General features: G+C 35.0%; 2 protein-coding genes, 2 non-coding genes and 2 pseudogenes across 4 annotated transcripts; all 6 read right to left on the bottom strand.

Annotated features, from left to right (window-relative positions):
- Positions 1-5,191: 5,191 nt before the first annotated feature.
- On the bottom strand, positions 5,192-6,532 carry LOC11407322 (uncharacterized). Its single transcript, XM_003612259.4, has one exon. It carries the CDS (start codon positions 6,139-6,141, stop codon positions 5,281-5,283), a length of 861 nt encoding a protein of 286 aa, XP_003612307.1. The 5' UTR covers positions 6,142-6,532; the 3' UTR covers positions 5,192-5,280.
- A 1,430-nt stretch (positions 6,533-7,962) lies between these two features.
- LOC112422328 (uncharacterized) lies at positions 7,963-8,136 on the bottom strand (annotated as a pseudogene).
- Positions 8,137-9,422: 1,286 nt separating this feature from the next.
- On the bottom strand, positions 9,423-9,583 carry LOC112422315 (U1 spliceosomal RNA). Its single transcript, XR_003012682.1, has one exon. It is a non-coding gene; the product is annotated as a U1 spliceosomal RNA (small nuclear RNA).
- Positions 9,584-11,076: 1,493 nt separating this feature from the next.
- Positions 11,077-12,094, bottom strand: LOC11405450 (uncharacterized). Its single transcript, XM_024783881.2, has one exon. The coding sequence runs from the start codon at positions 12,045-12,047 to the stop codon at positions 11,175-11,177; it is 873 nt and encodes a 290-aa protein (XP_024639649.1). The 5' UTR covers positions 12,048-12,094; the 3' UTR covers positions 11,077-11,174.
- Positions 12,095-14,337: 2,243 nt separating this feature from the next.
- LOC112422330 (U4 spliceosomal RNA) lies at positions 14,338-14,487 on the bottom strand. The gene has a single exon (XR_003012694.1). It is a non-coding gene; the product is annotated as a U4 spliceosomal RNA (small nuclear RNA).
- Positions 14,488-17,986: 3,499 nt separating this feature from the next.
- On the bottom strand, positions 17,987-18,564 carry LOC112422009 (uncharacterized; annotated as a pseudogene).
- Positions 18,565-21,587: the final 3,023 nt, after the last annotated feature.

Genomic DNA, 21,587 nt, shown 5'->3' with positions numbered 1-21,587 from the left:
ATATATAAATTAAAATCATAGAGATTAGTTAGGTTCAGTTCGTAACTTCTAAAAGAGGTCTTTTTGGATTTGTGAGGGGCCTCTAAGTAATCGAAGGGGCCTATCGAACAATTTTCAAAGAATTTTGCTTTATAGACTTCCAAGTGCTCCCAAAAATAAAAAATACCCCTTATAGGCCAAAAATTGCTATATACACTTCTAAGAAGGCTGAAATACACCAGAAAAAGACATAAATTCTCATCGATAATTAACTGCCGCCGGTTAAAATTCATCGACAGTTAACAACCGATGAAGTTATATTGATAAATTACTGTAGTTTTCAAGCATCGAGTGAAGTGTGAATAACATTCTTCGTATATGCCTATTAGAAATCAAAACTTTTCAGAATATAACTTCTGATAGATACTTATCGGAAAATATGTTTCGATAAGTTCCATAAGAAGACTAGATCAAAACCCTTGTTTCTATATTATTTATTTTAAAACATTACAAACTTGAATTCTTGACAACCCAAACCTATTCTTCCTTCCTCCAACCCTATTCTTCTTTCCTCCATAAAGTTTCATCAAATTGATGTCAAAGCATCATATTTCTTCTCAAACCCAACAATTGTCAATTCTTCACCTATTGTTTATGTGGAGAAAATAGGGTATTCAAAATTTGTTTAGCAAAATAAGGTTACACAATTTTTCTTTTATGCAAAATTAGATTCATTTAAGCATGAATACATAAATTTGGATGTTTTTTAAAAGCTAAATTGCTAATTTGGTCCATTAACTATTTTTTTGGTATCACTTTGGTCGCATAATTAATTTTTGGTCCGTTTAAGTCCTTTAAGTTCATCTCCGTTACATATTTCTGTCCCTTCAGTTAGCTTGTTAACCTCAAATGTCTAAGGTGGACCAACATTATAAGTAATAGTACATTGTCACCACCTAATCTTTTTATCTCTTTATTCATCTTCTTCCATCTTCTTCAACATCACCTTCATACAAAAATATACCCAGAAAAAAAACCATCAACCCAGAAGTAAGAAAAAACCAAAACCTACTTTTGTCGTTTCTTCCAGCAACTTGAAATCGTCTAAGGTTGAAGTTTCGGTTGATGCAAATCCAAATATGATGAAGCTTCTGTTCATGTTGAAGCTTCACATTTTAATTCCGGTATCTCCCAATTTGGTGTCAATGAAGTTGACACATCTCCTTTCTTTTCAACCGAAGATACATAGAAAGTTAGAGATCACATGCTTAATTGGATAATCTGACAATTGAAGAGCACAAGATTTACAATTGTTATAGAATGATCCAATTTATATAATCCAATGTTGTAGTTATTGTCTTAAAGAAGTGGCGATCACAAAGCACCTAAAAAAATTGAAGCATGAAGCATCAGACTCAAGAAAATGTGGTTGTTTGTTCATGTTGCATGTATATATTAGTAGTAAAACAAAGGAATAAGAGTTGGTTATCCTTAATAGAGTTCACAACTATGAGATGATTGTTGGAACAAAATGTGTTTCACAATGAACCTTATTGAGTTTTGATGATAACAAGGTATTAAAAATTGTCAATTGGTTATTACTAATAATTGTTCAAGTGTACAGGACCAAAGGCTACTCAAGTTATTTCAATAGGTCTTGGAAGAACAATGGAAAGAAAAAGAAATTCTGAGCATCTGAAGAAAACTGCTCCTGAAGCTAAACTGCTCCTGAAGAGATGACGTCATCAGAAGCAGAAAGTCATCAGAAGCAAAAGTTTTCATCAGAAGCAATATCTTCACCAGAAGCTACATTTGATCCTTTAATCAAACTGAAGATTCAAAGTAGCTGATTCTCAATTCAGTCTTATCAAAGAAGAACGAAGAATTGAAAGGGAGGTATCAACGGATATATGGATAGCACTGAGCTCTTGTCTCTCGTTAATAGAGTTGACAAAGTACAAGTGTACAACCACTACCTCCACTACTCTGTTTTCTGTCTACGCTACAAGACAAAACAACAGCCATGCCTGCAGAATTTGTACACTCAAGATGGGAATGAATTTGAAGTTTATTCTTCAAAGGACTACACCCAAATCAGGCAAAGGATCACTGGTGGATAATCAAAGGATTTCAAACGACTCTTTAGACGTGCTGATTATCTCAACGTCTCTTTCACACCTCTATATAAAGGAATGAAGACTTGAAGATTTTAGAGAGAGATACATAAGTTTAAAAGCGCCAAAACTCTGTCAATTTGATTCTAAAAAGCACACTGAATTTCTGCACTGATTTGATACATCTTAGAAATTCAAAGTCTAGAGTCTTTTCTGTATTGTATTGTGAACACCACTGATTGTATATCAAGTGTTCAATTCAAACTCAATTCTCTGTATTTTTGTTTGATTAGAAGTCTCTTGCCTGCGTGCTTGAGCATTAGAAGTCTCTTGCTTAGTGCTTGAGCATTGGAAGACTCTTGCGTGTGTGCTTGAGCATTGTTTTGTGAAGTCTCATACTTTGAAAGTATTGAGCAGTTGTAATCTTGTGATTATAGTGAAATCTCCTTGGAAGTGCAAGGGGGACTGGACTACTTCCGTGTTGTGGAAGGAACCAGGATAACTGCCTGTGTCTTTGTCTTTCTTTTCTCTGCTCTGTTCTTTTCCGCTGCAATCTGACTCTGATCATTTCATCAGAAGCAATCAAACTGCTTCTGAAGTTTTATCAGAAGAAGAATCCTTTTTTAAGAGAAAAAGAAAACACAATTCAACCCCCCCCCCTTCTTGTGTTTTTCACCTTCAATGATGCCAAAGTTAGAAGGGAAAAACATATCGTTCGTGACTTGACCAAGAGTTTGGTGCCACCTAAGAATATTTTGATGAATTTGAAGGGAAAAAGACAGGAGTGTCTGACAAATATAAAACAAGTATAAAATGCATGTCAAAGAATAAAAAAAATCAAGGAGAGATGACAAGACGAAGATGCAACATCTAGTTGCAAAGTTGGAGGAGTACAAATAAGTTTATTTGACCAGATTACAATGTGAGAGTACTACTATTTAGGACATATTTTGGACTCATCCCGAAATCTATAAAGTTGTTTAATAATTTATCGATATTTTTGATCATGGACCCCACCTATAAAACCAACATGTACAAGATGCCATTGTTTGAGATAGTTGAGGTCACCTCAACAGATATGCCATATTCGGTTGCTTTTTCTTTTCTTATGGCTGAGAAAGCGGATAATTTTGTTTGGGTTTTACAGATGTTGCTTCAACTTCTTAACTTAAAGAAAGATATGCCAAATGTGATTGTGACTGATAGGAATATAGTTTTGATGAATGCTCTAGCAACTGTTCTCCCTAACATTACTGCATTACTTTGTTATTTTCATGTTGGTAGAAATGTTAGAGCTAAATGCATCACTGTAGAGTAAAACCCAATGATGTAAAATTGGATGAGAAAGAGAAGGTAGTGAAGGAGGAGAGGCCAAGTGACATAGTTAACAAACTACTGAGAGCCTGAGATGATGGGGTTGAATTTTCTTCAAAGGAATCATATGCAAGTACGATAATGCAATTTCGAAATGTTTGTAAAAATTCTTAAAAGTTTCTTAACTACGTTGAATGTGCCATTCTAGATACTATTAAGGAACGACATGTTATTGTTAAAGTACCATTTCTTAACAATAGACATGGCTCGATTAGAACCGCATTAGATGAGAAAGACATCAACTTGTATTGATCACTTTCAAAATCAATATCAAACTAAATTAGATTTTATACTCCCTCCGTTCATGTATATAAACCCTTTTGCCTTTTTTCACATTTTTAGGAAAAATTATTAGTGCAATTAATATATTTATTTTGTGTGCTAATATTACCAAATTGTCTTTTGTTTGTATGTTTATTAAATTTGATTTTTCATATTTCAAGATAAGTTAGTAGTATTAATCAAGAATATGTTTAAGAAAAAAATAATAAATATATCTAGTAATTTAAAAATGGTTTATATTTATAGAGAAACTTTTAGTCAAATAAATGCTTATACATATAGACGGATTTGGGTGGAGCCTCACCATTAGCAAGGTAGGTCTAATTAAATTAGTTAACGGCATTTGGTTAGACATGTGGGACCATACTATCACAAATAGCCATAGCTCACTATTTTTTTCTAAGATAAATTAACCCACCTAGTTTAACATTTGAGACCTTGAGGAGGAGTAAACTCTCAGGTCCAGCTAATACTCCATCTATTTCAAATTATATGTCGTTTTACAATACAAATGAAATATTAATGTTAATTTTGCTATTATATCCTTAACTATTTATTTATTTTTGAACAAGATCCTTAACGATTTATTTCATGCATAGAAAAACGTACCTGCTGAGGGGTTTGCACATTCCAATCCAAAACCAATAAAAAATATTGTTAATGAACTATCATCATCGACAGCAACATATGTGAGGTCTTTCCTTCTCACCCTTACAGCCCCTTTAAGTATGCCAGCTTGCAGCTCGAAAATTAGCATGGTCACCACCTCCCATGCTAGCAGCATTACTTGCAAAAGGGCAAGATCGAGCGCCATCTTCTAAAAGCGTTGATATAAAAGGATCAGTTTCCAATTCACTTTCCTGTTATTTTTTTTTTTTTGGGTATGACTCATTGGAGGTACAAGAACTCTTGAACTTATCAAATTCCAATGATATATAAAAAATGTCAGCAAAAGTACTTTGATATCAAATGTCACAGGAAATATACTTTTTCCAAATGAAAAAAATTCTCTATATATAGTTGTTATGGTGAAGTGGTACGGTTAAAGTATTGGTTTGGAAGGAGCTTTTATTTCGGCTACTGGTGTGGAGGATCCTAGGCGTGTAAATAAGTTTGGTTTTTTTCTAAATTACCTTTGAAAAATGGTGGGTAATTTACCCACCAACCAATGAAAATGAGCAATTTATTTATGGGGTCAAGATAGTTCATGAATATGTGTTTAGGTGGCTAATGTGTATTGGTTGGGGTAAATTACCCATCATTCTTTCATGGGTAGCCTAGTTGCCACCGGTTAGTTTTAGTTTTAGTATTTTCTGCCACCAGTGTTGAGCACATCTAGTAATTAAGTTTTAGTTACAACTTTTATTGATGATTCTGTTTGTTTACCAACAAATTAGCAATTGGAGTTTTTAGGCAAAGAATTTAGTAAAAGAGCAGAAATATAGAGCAAAAATTTGTTGTTTCTATTGAATTGTATACAGTATTTATATACAAATTAACTGTACAAAATTTTTCAAGCCTCATCAAATCCCTAAGATAGAGTCATGATATTCAAAAGACAGACTCTAGTTTTAACCAAACACCTAAATATATTCTCTAAACCATTTTCTATACTTTCAATTGCATTCTCCAAAGCCTCAAATCTTTCATGTGCAACATTAGAACCTTCACTTGAAAGGGTTCTTAAAGATGCTTCAACACATTCCAATTCATTGAAATTGTCTGAGTTCTCTTCAGAGGATACCCTCTTATGCATCAACTTTGTCACTTTCAACCATTTGGTTGCCTTTGACTTTGATGAAGATCCAACCAAGAAAGAGAAAATGGATTGAAAGATAGACAAGTTCATTTTAATGACCTCTCTAAGAACTGTAATAACTGCGACAAGGTCTTGATCTTGATTCAAAAGTGAAGAAACTCCAAATTTAGTTTCCATATGTTTTAAAGATGTGATCAACTTTGTGACATTCTTCTTCATCTTCTTTGTGAAGAATTTATATTCGGCTACACTTGTTTCAATGCTTGAATCTCCCTTTCTCCTTCTAAGAGAAGAGTGAAGTGATTGAACATTTTCTTTAATTTGTAACATGGTGTCCCTTGTGATGCCACAGATATCCAAAACTTTCACTGAACCATCCAACAACTCTTCCACAAATTTCTCACCTTGATGGTGAGAAACAAGCTTCTGTGTTGATGTCATATTTAGAAGATCTTCCAAAGATATATACAAATCTTCAAGCAAGAAGAGGCCATTGGTAATTGAATCAGATGTGGATGTTGATGTGGCTTCCCATGTCTTGATTTTGGTTAGCTCTTGTTCTATTCTTGTGGAGTTAGGATGAGATTGAGAAGGAAAACTGTTTGAGCGAACATGGTACTTGTTGCTTGCCATATTTCTCTTTAATCTGTTGTTTGTTATTTTGTAAAGCTCGATGTTTGTTTGATATTACCAAGTGCTAGACTCTCTCTTTATATAAGAGCTAATCATGATATTGGTTGATAATTATCAAGTTCATATAGAAAGGAAATGAATAAAATAGAGGGCAGTTGTTAATGATGGAGTAGAGCATGTGGTGCCTACATGAATTTTCCTTTGAATATGGTAAGCTTGTTACATGTTAGTCCAACATTGTGAATTTATTAATGATACTGCATGTGTTATTCTGCAAGATGCCATGAATATTAAAATGAGTTTGAGATGCATGATGAATATAGCTGGCATGTCTTCTTTGTGTTGGCAATCAGAAAACATCATTAGTCATCAATAAGTTTGTGCATACTCTGCTGCCACATTACCCTCATCATTTCAATTATTATTATTGGTGCTGCATATTACTCAGAGATGTGTTCTATATGAAGGAGCTGCATGCTACATGATTTCAATTGTAATAATAACATAAAAATTATATATAATTGATATTGTTGTCTGTGTTTGATCATATATATCCCACAAGATCTGGATCTCATCCTTCTGAAATCCATTCTTTAAAACCATGTAGCAGTTGTAGCTCCGCAACAATGGAACATGCCAGCCAATAGATACCTCTGGATCGAAAACAACACCTTTATTTTAGCATTAGAAAAAAGTGACTAATGTACAATGTTTGGCATAAAAATGACAAATTTACCAAGTTCTAAGGAAAACTCACGTGCTACATTATTTTGTTGAATGAAGCATGAATTGCTTTCTATTATATATAGAGAGACAAAGAAGATGAAAAAGAATTGCAGGAAGTTGATCCATTTTGAAATGAAGATCATGAGCTCACTTCATTGATAACAGTGCTTAGTCTGCTTCAGAGTCAAAGTCAACCAAATGGTTAAGGATGGCAAAACTAATTCATAAGAGGATAACTTCATGTGAAGAGAACTTGGAGAATTTCAACAAGTTTCTGAATGTGAAAGCATATTTAAGCACCCTTTTAAGTACTCATGTTTGTAAAGAGAACTGGTAAAATTTCATGAACTTGGCGCTCCAACAATCTTCTGTCAAGTGTTAGTCTCGTCCACATCGGGCCTCTTCGAGAGATACTTAAGTGTTTTCATCGAGCCATTCTAAGACCAAAGAAGCTCTCTCTCCTACTGGAAGCTTTTGTTCGAACAATTGAACTTGTACCGTCATTGGCATACATACATCAACATGACACCTTAATTAGTTTGCTGGATTCCTGAGTAATCAAAGAGGGTTGCATGCATGTGGAAGCGAGTAACAAGATATAATATTCTTATGAAAGCCAAAAGTTTCTAACTTCCTATATTTCTTGGCAATAAATAACAAAGAAAAGTAAATATTATAAAAAAAGAGAATTCTCTACCCTTTTTTACTTTTAGATCTACATAATGGATTCCAAGTCCTGAAGCAACCAAAGCAATGACAATATGGAATCAAAAAGCACTTGTAACTTGTACAGCTAAACTTTAAACTTAGGAATTGTAGCATCTATGTTGGTAGCTTTAAGACATTGTTTGGTACTTCAATCATATCCTGCACAATTCCAGGTGAAAACGTTAAAAGATGAAGGAATGCATTTCATATTCTGTAGCACACATCAATTCATATGCAAACATTCAACATTAATTGATTTGCAATGACAGATATTTTGTAATACTAGTTTGAAGATATATCTTATGCAAAAGATTAGTACAATTTTCGCAAATTGCAAAAGATTAGGATTCAGCACAAGAATAAAAGGTTAAAGAATTTTACTTTCCTGACTAAACTTGAACTGAAATTGTAGGATTTTACCCCAAAGGGAGTCCTTCCAAAAATTCTCAAAGGCTTAAGCTACCCTAAGCCTAGAGGGGGTTTGGAAATAGTTTTCAACCAGCAATAGACGCGCCTCGGTTAGTACCTCATTAGCTGCGTCATTGCCCCAAGCGCAAAGATGGTTTCTACTGTTCAACTTCACATGTTTTAATATAGATTTCAACCACACCTTGTTTCTCATAGGGCGATGTGGGACTAAATACGCAAGACTTGGAATGCATTTGGATCTTCTGCAGTATACATCAAGTTGCAGTTGTAAGCATACATTCTTTCAATATGAATTTCTTTTATAAACCGTCCACGCTTTCTTCCGATTACATTCTCTTCAAGATTCATACTTTCTTCTAAATATTGGTAATATGTTGGTCTATAGAGATTGGTATGTAGTTTCCGTTGGATATTTTCCCAACCAAATCAGCCTGCAGATTTCAACACTCTCAATCATCAACAATTGCTTTATTAAAGGAGAAGACGGAAGAAAGATGATTACAACTGCACATTTCGATTATATGATTGATACTTAACATCACACATGCAGTGGCGGATCTTGCCGAAAATATTGGGGGGAAGTTATAACAATTTCATCCAAAAAATATCACCGCAATAGCTCAAACACGAGACTAAAGCTCCAAATATACTATATACCAACTAGAGAGATAACCTATCCTAAACTTGGAGGATTAAAACCAGCCTACTCAGATGCTTGCCACATGCATAATAGAAAAACAATCGCACCAGACAAGTAACAAAACAAACAATAAGCAGCATCATTTGTTGGAGAGTACTCTAGCCATGAAGGGAACATTTTGAACCAAGATGCTTGAAATCGTCTTGAATGCTTATCTTCATTGAGAGGATATTTTTCAGCTACCCATTGAGAGGATATTTTTCAGCTACATCTCTTTGATTCACCGGATATTCCCAAATTTGGAGGCACTTCCCGGGGTCACGTTCTAAACAATTGACATCAAAGTTCTCCACAATGACTCTTTGAATCTTGCAAGGTTGCTCGTCCGGTTGAACTGTTTGATCACCGGAAGGGTTCTTTTCGAGATTTGATGTTGAAGCTATACAATTTGCATCTTCCTCAGGAAGTTTTCTGTTATAAAATGCTTCAAGTTTCTTATGTTTGAGTTTGACCATTGTATTACTACTCCTACAAAATGCACAATTCACACATAAATTACAAGTAACAAAATCAAACTAGAAGGGTGAATATGAACAATGAGTTAAGCAAGTAATTAAAAAAAAACACATTATCAAAGAACACAAAACAAAGAGTAATTAATAATCAGTACTTTCATTAAGTTATGATCCTCAGAAAACCAGTACCTTCCCCCATAGTACATCCATCACAGGTTGCACAAGAGTGTAAGATATAATTGTAAATATTTAAACTAAAATTGGGAGGGGCCGCGCGAACGCAAGCCCCAACCACAACATATTATGATGTAGGCTCCACCACTTGGGTAGACCTTAGGCTAGCACCCCTTCAAAGTGCAATGAAGGTCACTTGCCTAGGCCATGGGCCTTTTTGATCACCCATTGACCCCATCCAGGTAAGTATGTTGCAATGAATCACACAATTCTCTTTTATAACTCATGCTCCATAACATTCACTATAAAACTTCCGATGTGGGACTTAGATAATATGTGTGATGTCTGTCCCTCTCACCCTTACAGCCCCCTTTAAGCCATCTCGCAGCTCGAAAGTTATCATGGTCACCATCTCCTTGCTAGCAGCATTACTTGGAGAAGGGAAAGATCCAGCGTTATCTTCTAAAAGCGTTCAAGGATCAATTTTCAATTCATTTTCCTGTTGTATTGACTTCCCCGATGCATTATTATCTGCAACCCTTGATAGAGCCGGATTCCTACAAAGGGTAGCTGAACAACAGGAGTTAAAGCCAGCAATTGTACTGCTGGCTTGAAATAGATGAATTGGTACAGGTGGAGGCTGCAGGAGAAAGAGGACCGCATAGATGCGAAAATTACAGGCATTGCAGCTTGGATATGCAACCAAATAGTGTCTGGCATTTGCATACAGTCCAAGTCATTTTGCATCAAAAAATAGATCATTACACAAGACAAGGAAGAACTGGCAAACTGCTACATTTCAGCAGTGCCCCCTATGGAACACACACACCAGTAAAAAAAAACCAAAACAAAATAGATCATGCGCACGATGTAATCAAGTTCAAGTGTATTAGTGGGGGCTGGTCAATAATCAAATTTGTACTGTTTGGATCTAATGTGTCTTGGATGAGAAGCTTTAAAAGGTTGCAGAACTATAGTCGACTGGTTTAGGAAATTTCTGCTGCTGATGTAGATTTATAGACACGTTTGAGCCATTAATACTGTTTTTCTTCTTTCTTTTTCCATTGAGTAAAAACCGAACTCAATACTCATCACTTGTCCCAACCTTCCGTGATTTAAGTTACTCATTATGTCTTGGTGTTAGAATTCATTTGTTGGCTACATCATCTTTGATTTTATGTTGGTGGAACCAATTTTTTTGTTTGAGCTTGCAACATTTTTTTATATGATTTTTTTCCTGTAATTACAGTATTTTCTACAAGTGCTTGAGCACATCAGTTATTGTAGTTTTTCTTAGAAATTGTGGTTGGGCCTAACACAACCCCACATAATCGGCTTGTGAAGTGAGAATTGCCCCCACTTATAAACACATTGTCATGCCATCTCCTATCCGATGTGGGACTCTTAAGACACCCCCTCACGACCAGCACTATTGGGTTTGGTTCGTGGACATACATGGTGGGTGGTCCAATAGCGGAAACCTGATAGCAGGTGGCCCAATGGATCTTGAAGAGGCTCTGATACCACCTTAGAAATTATGGTTGGGCCTAACACAACCCCACAAAACCGGCTTGTGAGGTGAGGATTGCCTCCACTTATAAACACATTGTCACGCCATCTCCTATCCGATGTATGACTCTTAACAGTTTTTAGGCAAATAATACAATAATTTATAACTTCAGACCTTAGAGAAAAATTGTAATAACTTCAAATTAAAAATAGAAGAGCTGAAATATAGAGCCAAATTTGTTGTTTCTATTTGATTGTATTTCTATTGAATTGTATACATAGTATTTATATACAAATTAACTGTGCAAAATTTTTCGATCCTGAGCAGATCTCTAAGATAGAGTCACAATGTTCAAAAGACAAACTCTAGTTTTAACCAAACACCTAAATATATTCTCTAAACCATTTTCAATCATTTCAATTGCATTCTCCAAAGCCTCAAATCTTTCACGTGCATCCTTTGAAACAATTGAACCTTCTCTTGAAAGGGTTCTCAAAGATGCATCAACTGACTGCAATTCATTGAAATTCTCCAACTTCTCTTCACATGAGATTGTCGTTTTGTGCATCAATTTTGCCACTTTAAACCATTTGGTTGCCTTTGATTTTGATGCAGAACCAACCAAGAAAGACAGAAGGGATTGAAAGATAGACATGTTCATTGCAATGACCTCTCTAATAACTGTAATCACTGCAACAAGGTCTTGATCTTGATTCAAAAGCGAGGAAGCTCCAAATTTACTTTCCATATGTTTTAAAGATGTGATCAACTTTGTGACATTCTTCTTCATCTTCTTTGTGAAGAATTTATATTCGGCTACACTTTTTTCAATGCTTGAATCTGCCTTTCTCCTTCTAAGAGCAGAGTGAAGTGTTTGAACATTTTCTTTAATTTGTGACACGGTGTCCCTTGTGATGCCGCAGATATCCAAAATTTTCACTGAACCATCCAACAACTCTTCAACAAATTTCTCACCTTGACGGTGAGCAATGGCCTTTTGTGTTGATGACATATTGAGAAGATTTTCCAAAGAAATATACAAATCTTCAAGAAATGAAAGGCCATTGGTAATTGAATCAGATGTCGATGTTGATGTGGCTTCCCATGTCTTAATTTTGGTTAGCTCTTGTTCTAATCTTGAGGTATTAGGATGAGATTGAGAAGGAAAACTGTTTGAGCGAACATGGTAATTGTTGCTTGCCATATTTCTCTTTAAATTATAGTTTGTTCTTTTTTTCTTCTAAGATAATTATAAAGCTCTAAGTTTGTGTGATGTTACCAAGTTCTTGACTCTCTATTTATATAAGAGGTATTCATCATATTGATTGGTTGAGAATTATTAAATTCATATGATAATGAAATTAATAAAATATGAAGCACTTGTCGGTGATGGTGTAGAGCATGTGGTGCCTGCATGATTCCCCTTTGAATATGGTAAGCTTGTTAGATGTTTTCCCAACATTGTGAATATTTGAATGATATAGCATGTGTTAATCTGCAATGATATTAAAATGAGTTTGAGGTGCACGATGAATATAGCTGGCATGTCCTCCGAGTGTTGGCAATTAGAAAACCTCATTAGTCACCAATTAGCTTGCCTCCTTTGCTGCCACATACATTCATCATTTCAATTATAAAATTGGTGCCACATTTGGTTCAGAGATGTGTGCAGTATGAAGGAGCTGCATGCTACAAGCTTTCAGTTGTAATAATAAAATAAAAAATACATATAATTGATATTGCTGTCTGTTTTTGGTCATGTATATCCAACAAGATCTGGATCTCATCCTTCTGAAATCCATTCTTTAAATCATATAGCAGTTGTAGCTTCTCAAGAATGGAACATGCCAGCAAATAGATACCTCTGAATTGAAAACAACACTTTGTTTTCTTCTTCATATATATTGGAAAAAAGTGACTAGAGGTTTTCTGTTTACCAACACTCGGAGGACATGGCAAGTCATATACACCTCAAATCCATTTCATTACCATTATGGCATGTATAATAATGCATAATGTTTGGCATAAACGTGACAAGTTTACCAAGTTCTATGGGAAACTCGTGTGCTGCATTATTTTTGTCGAATGAAGCATGAGTTGCTTGCTGCTATATATTGAGAGTGTCAAAGAAGATGAAGAAGAATTGTAGGAAGTAGATCACAACATTGAAGAAGATGGAAGGAGAGTTTGGAATAAATCCATTTTGAAATGAAGATCATGAGCTTACTTCATTGATAACAGTGCTTAGGGAAATTATTGTTTCAAGCATCTTCCAGTCCTTTTTATCCTTCTCGACATTATCCGCTTCAGAGTAAAATTCAACCAAATGGTTATGGATGGCAAAATTAATGCATAAGAGGATAACTTCATGTGAAGAGAACTTGGAGAATTTCAATAAGTTTCTGAATGTGAAATCATATTTAAGCACCCTTTTGAGAACTGGTGAAATCATATTTAAGCACCCTTTTGAGAACTGGTAAAATTTCATGAACTTGTTGCTCCAACAATCTTCTGTCAAGTGTTAGTATCATCCACATCAGGCCTCTTCGAGAGATACTTACGTGTTTTCATCGAGCCACGCAACAAGTGGAAGCTTTCATCCGAACAATTGAACTTGTACCGCCATCGGCATACATACATCAACATGACACCTTAATTAGTTTGCTGGATTCCTGAGTAATCAAAGAGGTTTGCATGCATGTGGAAGCGAGTAACTAGATATAGTTTTTGATCTTGAAATGGAATGGACGATGTGAATAGTTTATTTCTAAGTCACCATTCATCACTCTTTGCCTTAAACAAATGTCCAATATTCCTTATTCGCCAATAGTATTCTTCGGACTGAACAAAAAGCTACAAAATCCAATTATTTGTCTCTTTACATGTACAAGGAGTTTTTCTAAAAAAAAAATGTATAAGGAGTTACTTCCTATATTTCTTGGCGATAACTAACAAAGACAATCAAATATTATAAAATTATAAAAAAAGAGAAAATTATCTACCCTTTTTTAGTTTTAGATCTTCATAATGGATTCATAGTCCTGAAGCAACAAAAGCAATGACAACATGGAATCAAAAAGCACTTGTAACTTGCAACAGCTAAACTTTAAACTTTGAAATTGCAACATCTATGTTGGTAGCTTTAAGACATTGTTTGGTACTTCAATCTTCCTGTACAATTCCAACTGAAAATGTTAAAGATGATGGAATGCATTTCATATTATGTAGTACACATCCATTCATATGCAAACCTTCAACATTAAGTTTACAGTTAAATAGGCGCATACAAAGAGGAACATTGGTTTTAGGAGTTAATTGATTTGCCATGACAGATTGACAGGTAGTTTACTGTTATATTTCTAAGTTGCAATGTAATGCTGGTTTGAAGATATATCTTTTGCAAAAAATTAGTACTACAATAGTTTAGGATTCAGCACAAGAATAAAAGGTTAAATACTTTTACTTTCCAGACTAACATTGAACTGAAATTGTAGGACTTTACCCCAAAAGGAGTCCTTCCAGAAATTCTCAAAGGCTTAAGTTACCCTAAGCCTAAGAGTGGGTTTGGAAATAGTTTTCAACCAGCAATAGACGCGCCTCGGTTAGTACCTCATTAGCTGCATCATTGCCCCAAGCGCAAAGATGGTTTCTAATGCTCAACTTCACATGTTTTTATATAGACTTCAATCACACCTGGTTTCTCATATGGGCGATGTGGGACTAAATACGCAAGACTTGGAAATTTTAGTCACCGCTCGCCACGCCTTTGCCTTCAACAAGTGTCCATTATTCATTCATCAACAATCTTTAGATTTTACAGAAACACTTCAAAATCTATAATTGCATCATACTTTACATATACGAGTGTTATATCATAAGACTATCACGACAATGAAAAGAAATATAGGAGCTACGGACTTCAGTGCTTAGTAGTAACTCTAGTGATGTGTTTGACTTAAAAAAAATCTTTTCCTTCTTGTTTAATTGTCATCAACTGTTATGTTTTTATAAGTTTACAGCTAATTATTAAAATTATGAAGTTTCTAAGTGAAAACTTTAAAGACGGAATGCATTTGGATCTTCTGCAGTATACATCAACTTATAAGCATACATTCATTCAATATGAATTTCTTTTATAAACCGTTCACGCTTTCTTCCGATTACATTCTGTTCAAGCTTCATATTTTTTTTCTAAAGATTGGTAATATGTTGGTCTCTAGCAGGGCCACCCCTAAGAATTCGGAGGCTCAGCTCTGGGAATGAAAAGAGGCCAGTGATAAAATCAAAACGTATTTTTTTTTTTAAAAGCAATGTTCTATTTATATTTTTTAAAAGATAAATATAAGGTGCCGTATATATGCGGTACACCCAAAGGTGAAAATGACTACCGTATACATGAGGAACCCCCACCTAACATCAAAAGCAAGAGGACCTAATTCTAATAGACCTAAAAGACTAAAACAAGGGGACATAAAATGGCTGGGGGTATTAAAAAAAAATTGGAGAGCAGTAGTACTAGTGGATATTAAAAAAAAATTGAGGCCCATGACTGAGGGAGGCCCAGCTCTGTTGAGCTGTTTGCACTCACAAATATCCCTAAGCACTTATGATTAAGAGGACAGCGCGGAAAATCTTGGACATTTTTACAAGAATTTTCACCAAAGGTATAAATTATAGTCTCAGTTTCACCATAATAATCATTCTTAATAGACACTGCAAGCAACTTGTACTTGTCATTAACTTGATCATAGCCAAAACCATAATATAGGAGAAACTCGTACCAGTCAAAGGTTGGAGAGCTGTTGGATTTCCAGTTGATAGAAGGATTTCACAATCTGACAGAATGTTGATGGACATTATGAAGACACAGAAATCCATTGCATGAACCTAGAATAATAATATAGTCCTGATGTCCCGTGTTGAAGCTAACAGGTGTAACAGTGGTTGATGAGTTTTGTAACAGTGACTCGATAGGATAAGATTTGATTTCCTGGTTTTGAGCGGCAACCAATTGTGGATAAGCGGTAGAGATCAGAAAGCGGTTGTTTGCGAATTGGGTATCTGAGATTAGGGTTTTCCATGTTTTGCAAACACGCTTAAACCGAAGGAGTGATCTTACCGGAAGACTGAGGAGGATTTTAACGATGAGTTCTTCTGGCAAGAACCGTAATGGATTGCTGGTGGTGGTTTCAACAACGGATGGAGTCGAAACAACAGTCTTAACATCTTCACCACCTATTCGAAACTGCGTATGTCTGCGGTCTCTTTAAGGGCTTTTGTTTGTTTACGTGAAGAAAAAAAGAAAAAGATTATGTGTTCTGAAACCTTTAAAACGTTATACAATTATGTTAGAGTTTAATTGTAGTGCTCTGACAGTGTAAATGCACTTTACACAGTCATCCAATAGAATTTTGCCACATCATGCCTTTCATAGTTGAATTAATTAATTCAGAAAAACATCATTCTCACTTCTCAATTCTTTGCTTCTCCGCTCTATTGTTCTACATCTCTTCAATCATAGTCTCCATGATCAATCTCGACGTTTGACGGCATCCGACGTTGTTTTATGCACCGTAAGTAATTGAGGAACAAAGGGCAAAGTAATTGAAGAAGTGGTTGATTTCTTGAAACAAAGAAAATAAGACGGTGGTTGATATTGACCTCATTGGAACTGAAAGGTAGAAGATCCACCGTTTTCTTTCCCACACATCAGTTTTTGAACACTCTTGGTGGGTGTAACCGGGTGTTATCCCCCAATTTCTAATACACGCATGTTAATGACCAAATAATAATACACCATCCCCAATTCCAAAATCTCACATCTCTATGAAGGGTGCTTTGATTGCAGTGCATCGTCGGTTGTGTGAAGTTCCGAAGAGGACGGTTTGCACGACCTACACATTTATTGTTTTTAAAATTAATTTTTAATTCTGATTTTTTTTAAGGAATATATTGACATAACTTAAGAGTTAAGTATTTAATTGATAAATATGGTATGACTTAGAAGATAAGTAAAATGATGTCGCTTAATAGATAATTATATATAAGACGAACAAGGTCAAATAATCTTTTATATTAATTACTTAAAATCTAGCTCAACTGGTAAAATGATAAAATTGTTAGGCCGAATGTCATGATCGGAGTTCGAACCCCGGTTGTGTGTGAGTTTATAATGACTTTGTCGTTTCGTCTATCTACAAAAAAAAAACTTTACATGGCGGTGACTGCCTAGAAATATATGATTTATCTCCACACTTTTCTCCAAATTAACAGTTTTTAAGATATTATCTTCATATTGATTTGTTGAAAGATCCTACTTATTAAATTATAAAACCACCACAAGTTTCTTGTATTTGTGTAAAATCATAATTCTTAATAAAGAGCATTCATCATTTCCTTGATGCACAGATCATATTGTTGCTTCTCTAAGATATAAATTGTATGTTTGACTTTGCTACCATATCTATATTTATTAATATTGACAAAAATAAAATAGCATAATATAATAAGGATTAATGTTGTTATTACATTAATTAAGGATGTTTATCCTCGTGAGCTTAGCTTAGTCCGGGGTTCGAACCCCAAACACCATAATATTTTCTTCACTCCTTAAGTCACTCATGTTGGAACTAGCATGTCCGGTTTAATAATTAAATTAACAAAAATTAATTTAACATTTTCAAGTGACAAAAAAATATATTTCTTTTATACCTAAGCCCCGTCCGACCCAAAAAATATATTTCTTTTATACCCAAGCCCCGCCCGACCCAACGGCATCGCACGTGTGAAATGTATATATTTTCTAAGCGTTCATCCGTTTGCAAAAGTGGATACCACAAGGGCACACCCTTGGATCACCCTCCACTTATATAAATACTTACTAGGTAGTATGTCTCTCCAATGTGGCACATTTTTAAGTCATACCAACACTAGCTCTTACGAAAGGTGTCTATTCTTTCCAACTTTCCACTTTAAGTCTATAACTTGCTAGTGTTCTAACAGTTGTCACTTCAAATTATAAATAAAAAGATCATATATATAGAACAAATTTGTTTTTTTCTATTTTCTTGTATTGCTATTGAATTGTACATAATATTTATATACGGATCGACTGTGCAAAATTTTTCAATCCTCATCAAATTTCTAAGATAGAGTCATGATGTTCAAAAGACAAACTCTAGTTTTAATTAAATGGCTAAATACATTCTCCAAACCATTTTCTAGCTTTTCAATTGCTTTCTCCAAAGCCTCAAATCTTTTTTGTGCAACATTAGAACCTTCACTTAAAAGATTTCTTAAAGATGCTTCCACGACCACACCCTTCAATTCATTGAAATTCTCCACGATCTCTTCACATACTACCCTCTTTTGCATCAACTTTGTGACTTTGATGATGATCCAACCAAGAAAGACAAAATGGATTGAAAGATAGACATGTTTATTGCAATGATCTCTCTAAGAACTGTAATCACTGCAACAATTTCTTGATCTTGATTCAAAAGTGAGGAAGCTCCAAATTTAGTTTCCATATGTTTTAAAGATGTGATCAACTTTGTGACATTCTTCTTCATCTTTGTGAAGAATTTATATTCTGCTACACTTTTTTCAATGCTTGAATCTCCTTTTCTCCTTCTAAGAGAAGAGTGAAGTGTTTGAACATTTTCTTTAATTTGTTACAAAGTGAATTTATTAATTAGAAGTTCATCTTTCTTCTTAGACATTTTTCATACAAATTTATTGTTCTAGCTACATTCATGTTCAACTTTAGTGAGTGCATAGTTCATATTATTATGGGGTATGGTACAATACAAATCAAGATGCATGATGGAGCGTTAAGAACTCTGATGAATGTGAGACATGTTCCAAATTTGCGGAAAAACCTTATTTCTCTTGGCGTTCTAGAGGAAAATGGTTGCAAAATAGTTATGGAAGGTGGAATTTTAAAAGTTGTACGTGGTTCGTTGGTTGTGATGAAGGGAGTTCGACACAGAAATCTTTATCCTCTTATAGGTAAAACCGTTACAGGAGACTTGGCAGTTGGAATCATTGGAAGTAAAGATCAAACAAAATGGACAAGGATATGGCACATGCGCCTTGGGCATATGTCAGAAAAGGGTCTATCATTACTTGGTGAGAAAGGTTTGCTGAAGAACATGAAAAAGCCATGCATGGAATTTTGTGAACATTGTGTGTATGGAAAAGCACATCGCTTGAAGTTTTCTACAAGCAAACACAAAAGCAGAGGATTGTTAGACTACGTGCATACTGATGTTTGGGGTTCGGCTTCGGTTACTTCTAAGGGTGGTTCCAGGTACTTTGTTACATATGTTAATGATTATTCGAGGTATGCTTGGATTTATTTTCTTAAGCATAAGAATGAGGTATTTTATATTTTCAAGTGTTGGAAAGCAATGGTTGAGAACATAACGGGTAGAAAGCTGAAAACTCTGCGATCAGATAATGGTACAGAGTATACATATGGAGCTTTCAAGAGGTTTTGTGACCAGGAAGGCATTGTTAGACACTGGACGGTAAGAGGCACACCACAACAGAATGGAGTCACGGAAAGACTGAACTGTACACTTCTTGAGAAAGCAAGGTGTATGCGCTCTAATTCTGGGTTAGGTCGAGAATGGTGGGCAGAGTCGGTTGCTACAGCTGGTTATGTAGTAAACAGATCCCCACATTCTAGTTTAGGTGGAGACACACCCTACAAGGTGTGGTCAGGTGAATATGCGGACTATGACAAACTCGAAATTTTTGGATGCACGTCATATTATCACGTCAAGGATAACAAACTTGATAATAGAGCCAAGAAAACTATCTTTTTAGGATATGCAAAAGGAGTCAAAGGCTATTATCTTTGGTGTCTAGAAGATTCTAAATTTGTGATTAGCAGGGATGTTACCTTTGATGAGAAATCTATGGTGCCTAACTATGGTGATGTTAAAGTATCAAATCAAATAGTTGATATAGAATCTAAAGACCAACTAGATTCTAGTCATGTTCAGGTGGAACATCCTAGTGTCACTCAAGATGATGAGGAGGATGAACTTGATAATGAGGTTCAATAGGAAAATACACATGTATTGCAACAGCAGCTGCAGGAATCTTTGGATACCACTAGGCCAAAGAGAAATTATAAAACAGTTCAGAAGTTGGGGTCAGACAAACCTCTAAGGCATTATGGGCAGGTAAACTTGGTGGAATATGCACTCTCGGTTGAAGATGATGAGCCGGTCACCTTCAAACAAGTTGTCAAAGACAAGGATAAAGAGAGTTGGTTGGTTGCAATGGAGGAAGAGATGCAATCTCTTCACAAGAACAAGACATGGGAGGTAGTCCCATTACCTGTAGGAAAGTCTGCTATTGGTTGTAAATGGGTGTATAAAAGAAAAGAAGATCATACTAAGTCGTGCAATACAAGATATAAGGCTAGACTAGTGGCTAAAGGGTTTGCACAAAAGGAAGGAGTTGATTACAATGAGATATTTTCTCCGGTGGTGAAACATACTTCTATCCGGGTGCTATTAAGTTTAGTAGCTCATGGTGATCTTGAGCTGGAACAACTAGATGTGAAGACAACCTTCTTGCATGGAGACTTAGACGAGGAAATATATATGTATCAACCTGAGGGTTACAAGGTTGAGGGTAAAGAGAGTCAGGTATGTCGCTTGAGAAAATCACTTTACGGGCTGAAACAATCTCCTAGACAGTGGTACAAGCGATTTGATTCTTTTATGATAAAACAAGGTTTCTCTAGAAGTAGTAATGATAGTTGTGTCTATATTCAGAAGCTTCATGGAGGTGATTATATCTATCTATTATTGTACGTCCGTGATGTTCTTGGGAAATGATTTCTTGGGAGAAGTAACATTTTCCTACTTCTTATATTGTCCATTAACATTTTCTTGGGTGTTTTGTCTTCTATTAGAAGATTAAGGGCCTGTTTGAAACATTTCTTAAAAACACTTTTTTAGTTTTTCTTTTTTTGAGAGAAACACTTTTTTAGTTTTTAAAATTTTAAAAATTAAAAACTTGTTTGATTACCTATTTTTGAAACATAAGTTTTGAGAAGTGCAATGTAAAGTGCTTATTGCAAGAGTAAAGTGCAACTAAAAAAGTGAAATTGTTGTGGTTTATAAGTGAAAGTGAATCTGAAGCATTGCTTTGATCCAATGGCTGCAGTTAATTTGACTGTGTTATTATTTTGACCGCAGTCAATCACAGTCCTTCAAAACCTAAAACCCTAACACAGCCAACTTTTTGCTGGAATGCATATTCAACAAAGACAACAAGGAATACTTGGTGTGTCTGAAGAACCTGAAAAACTTCATTGAGAAATGAATGTGAAAAAGAAATGCTTTATATAACTATTGAGATTATGATATGAGAAATGTTGATGATGCCTTTGATTTTAGTTTAAATGCATGTTCTGTCCTGTATTATGATCTGAGGGTTACTTGAGGATGCTAATAATTTTAGAGGAGACGTGTCTTTTAGATTGTAAACTAGTTAATCTCTATATATTTTCATGCAAAATCTCTTTAATAGTTACAATAGAGGGTAATGCTAGTACAATAGCAAAATAGTGATGCCTGCATAAGCAAGGAGTGATTAAGCATGGCGGATATTGCAAGTAGAAAAGTAATGAAATTCAAAGAGAGATATGTTGCTCATTAGATTATTAAGTTTTCCAATTATAAGCTATTTTCACTATAAAATTTCCTATATGGTACTTAGA

Source organism: Medicago truncatula, chromosome 5 (genome assembly GCF_003473485.1).
Source record: "Medicago truncatula cultivar Jemalong A17 chromosome 5, MtrunA17r5.0-ANR, whole genome shotgun sequence".
Lineage (NCBI taxonomy): Eukaryota > Viridiplantae > Streptophyta > Magnoliopsida > Fabales > Fabaceae > Medicago > Medicago truncatula.
The sequence above is the reverse complement of the archived record's forward strand: the minus strand, read 5'-3'. Positions and strand labels throughout refer to the sequence as shown.

What these genes read in the sequence shown, in the direction of transcription:
- LOC11407322 (XM_003612259.4), bottom strand. Translation starts at nt 6,141, where the DNA reads ATGGCAAGCAACAAGTACCATGTTCGCTCAAACAGTTTTCCTTCTCAA.
- LOC11405450 (XM_024783881.2), bottom strand. Translation starts at nt 12,047, where the DNA reads ATGGCAAGCAACAATTACCATGTTCGCTCAAACAGTTTTCCTTCTCAA.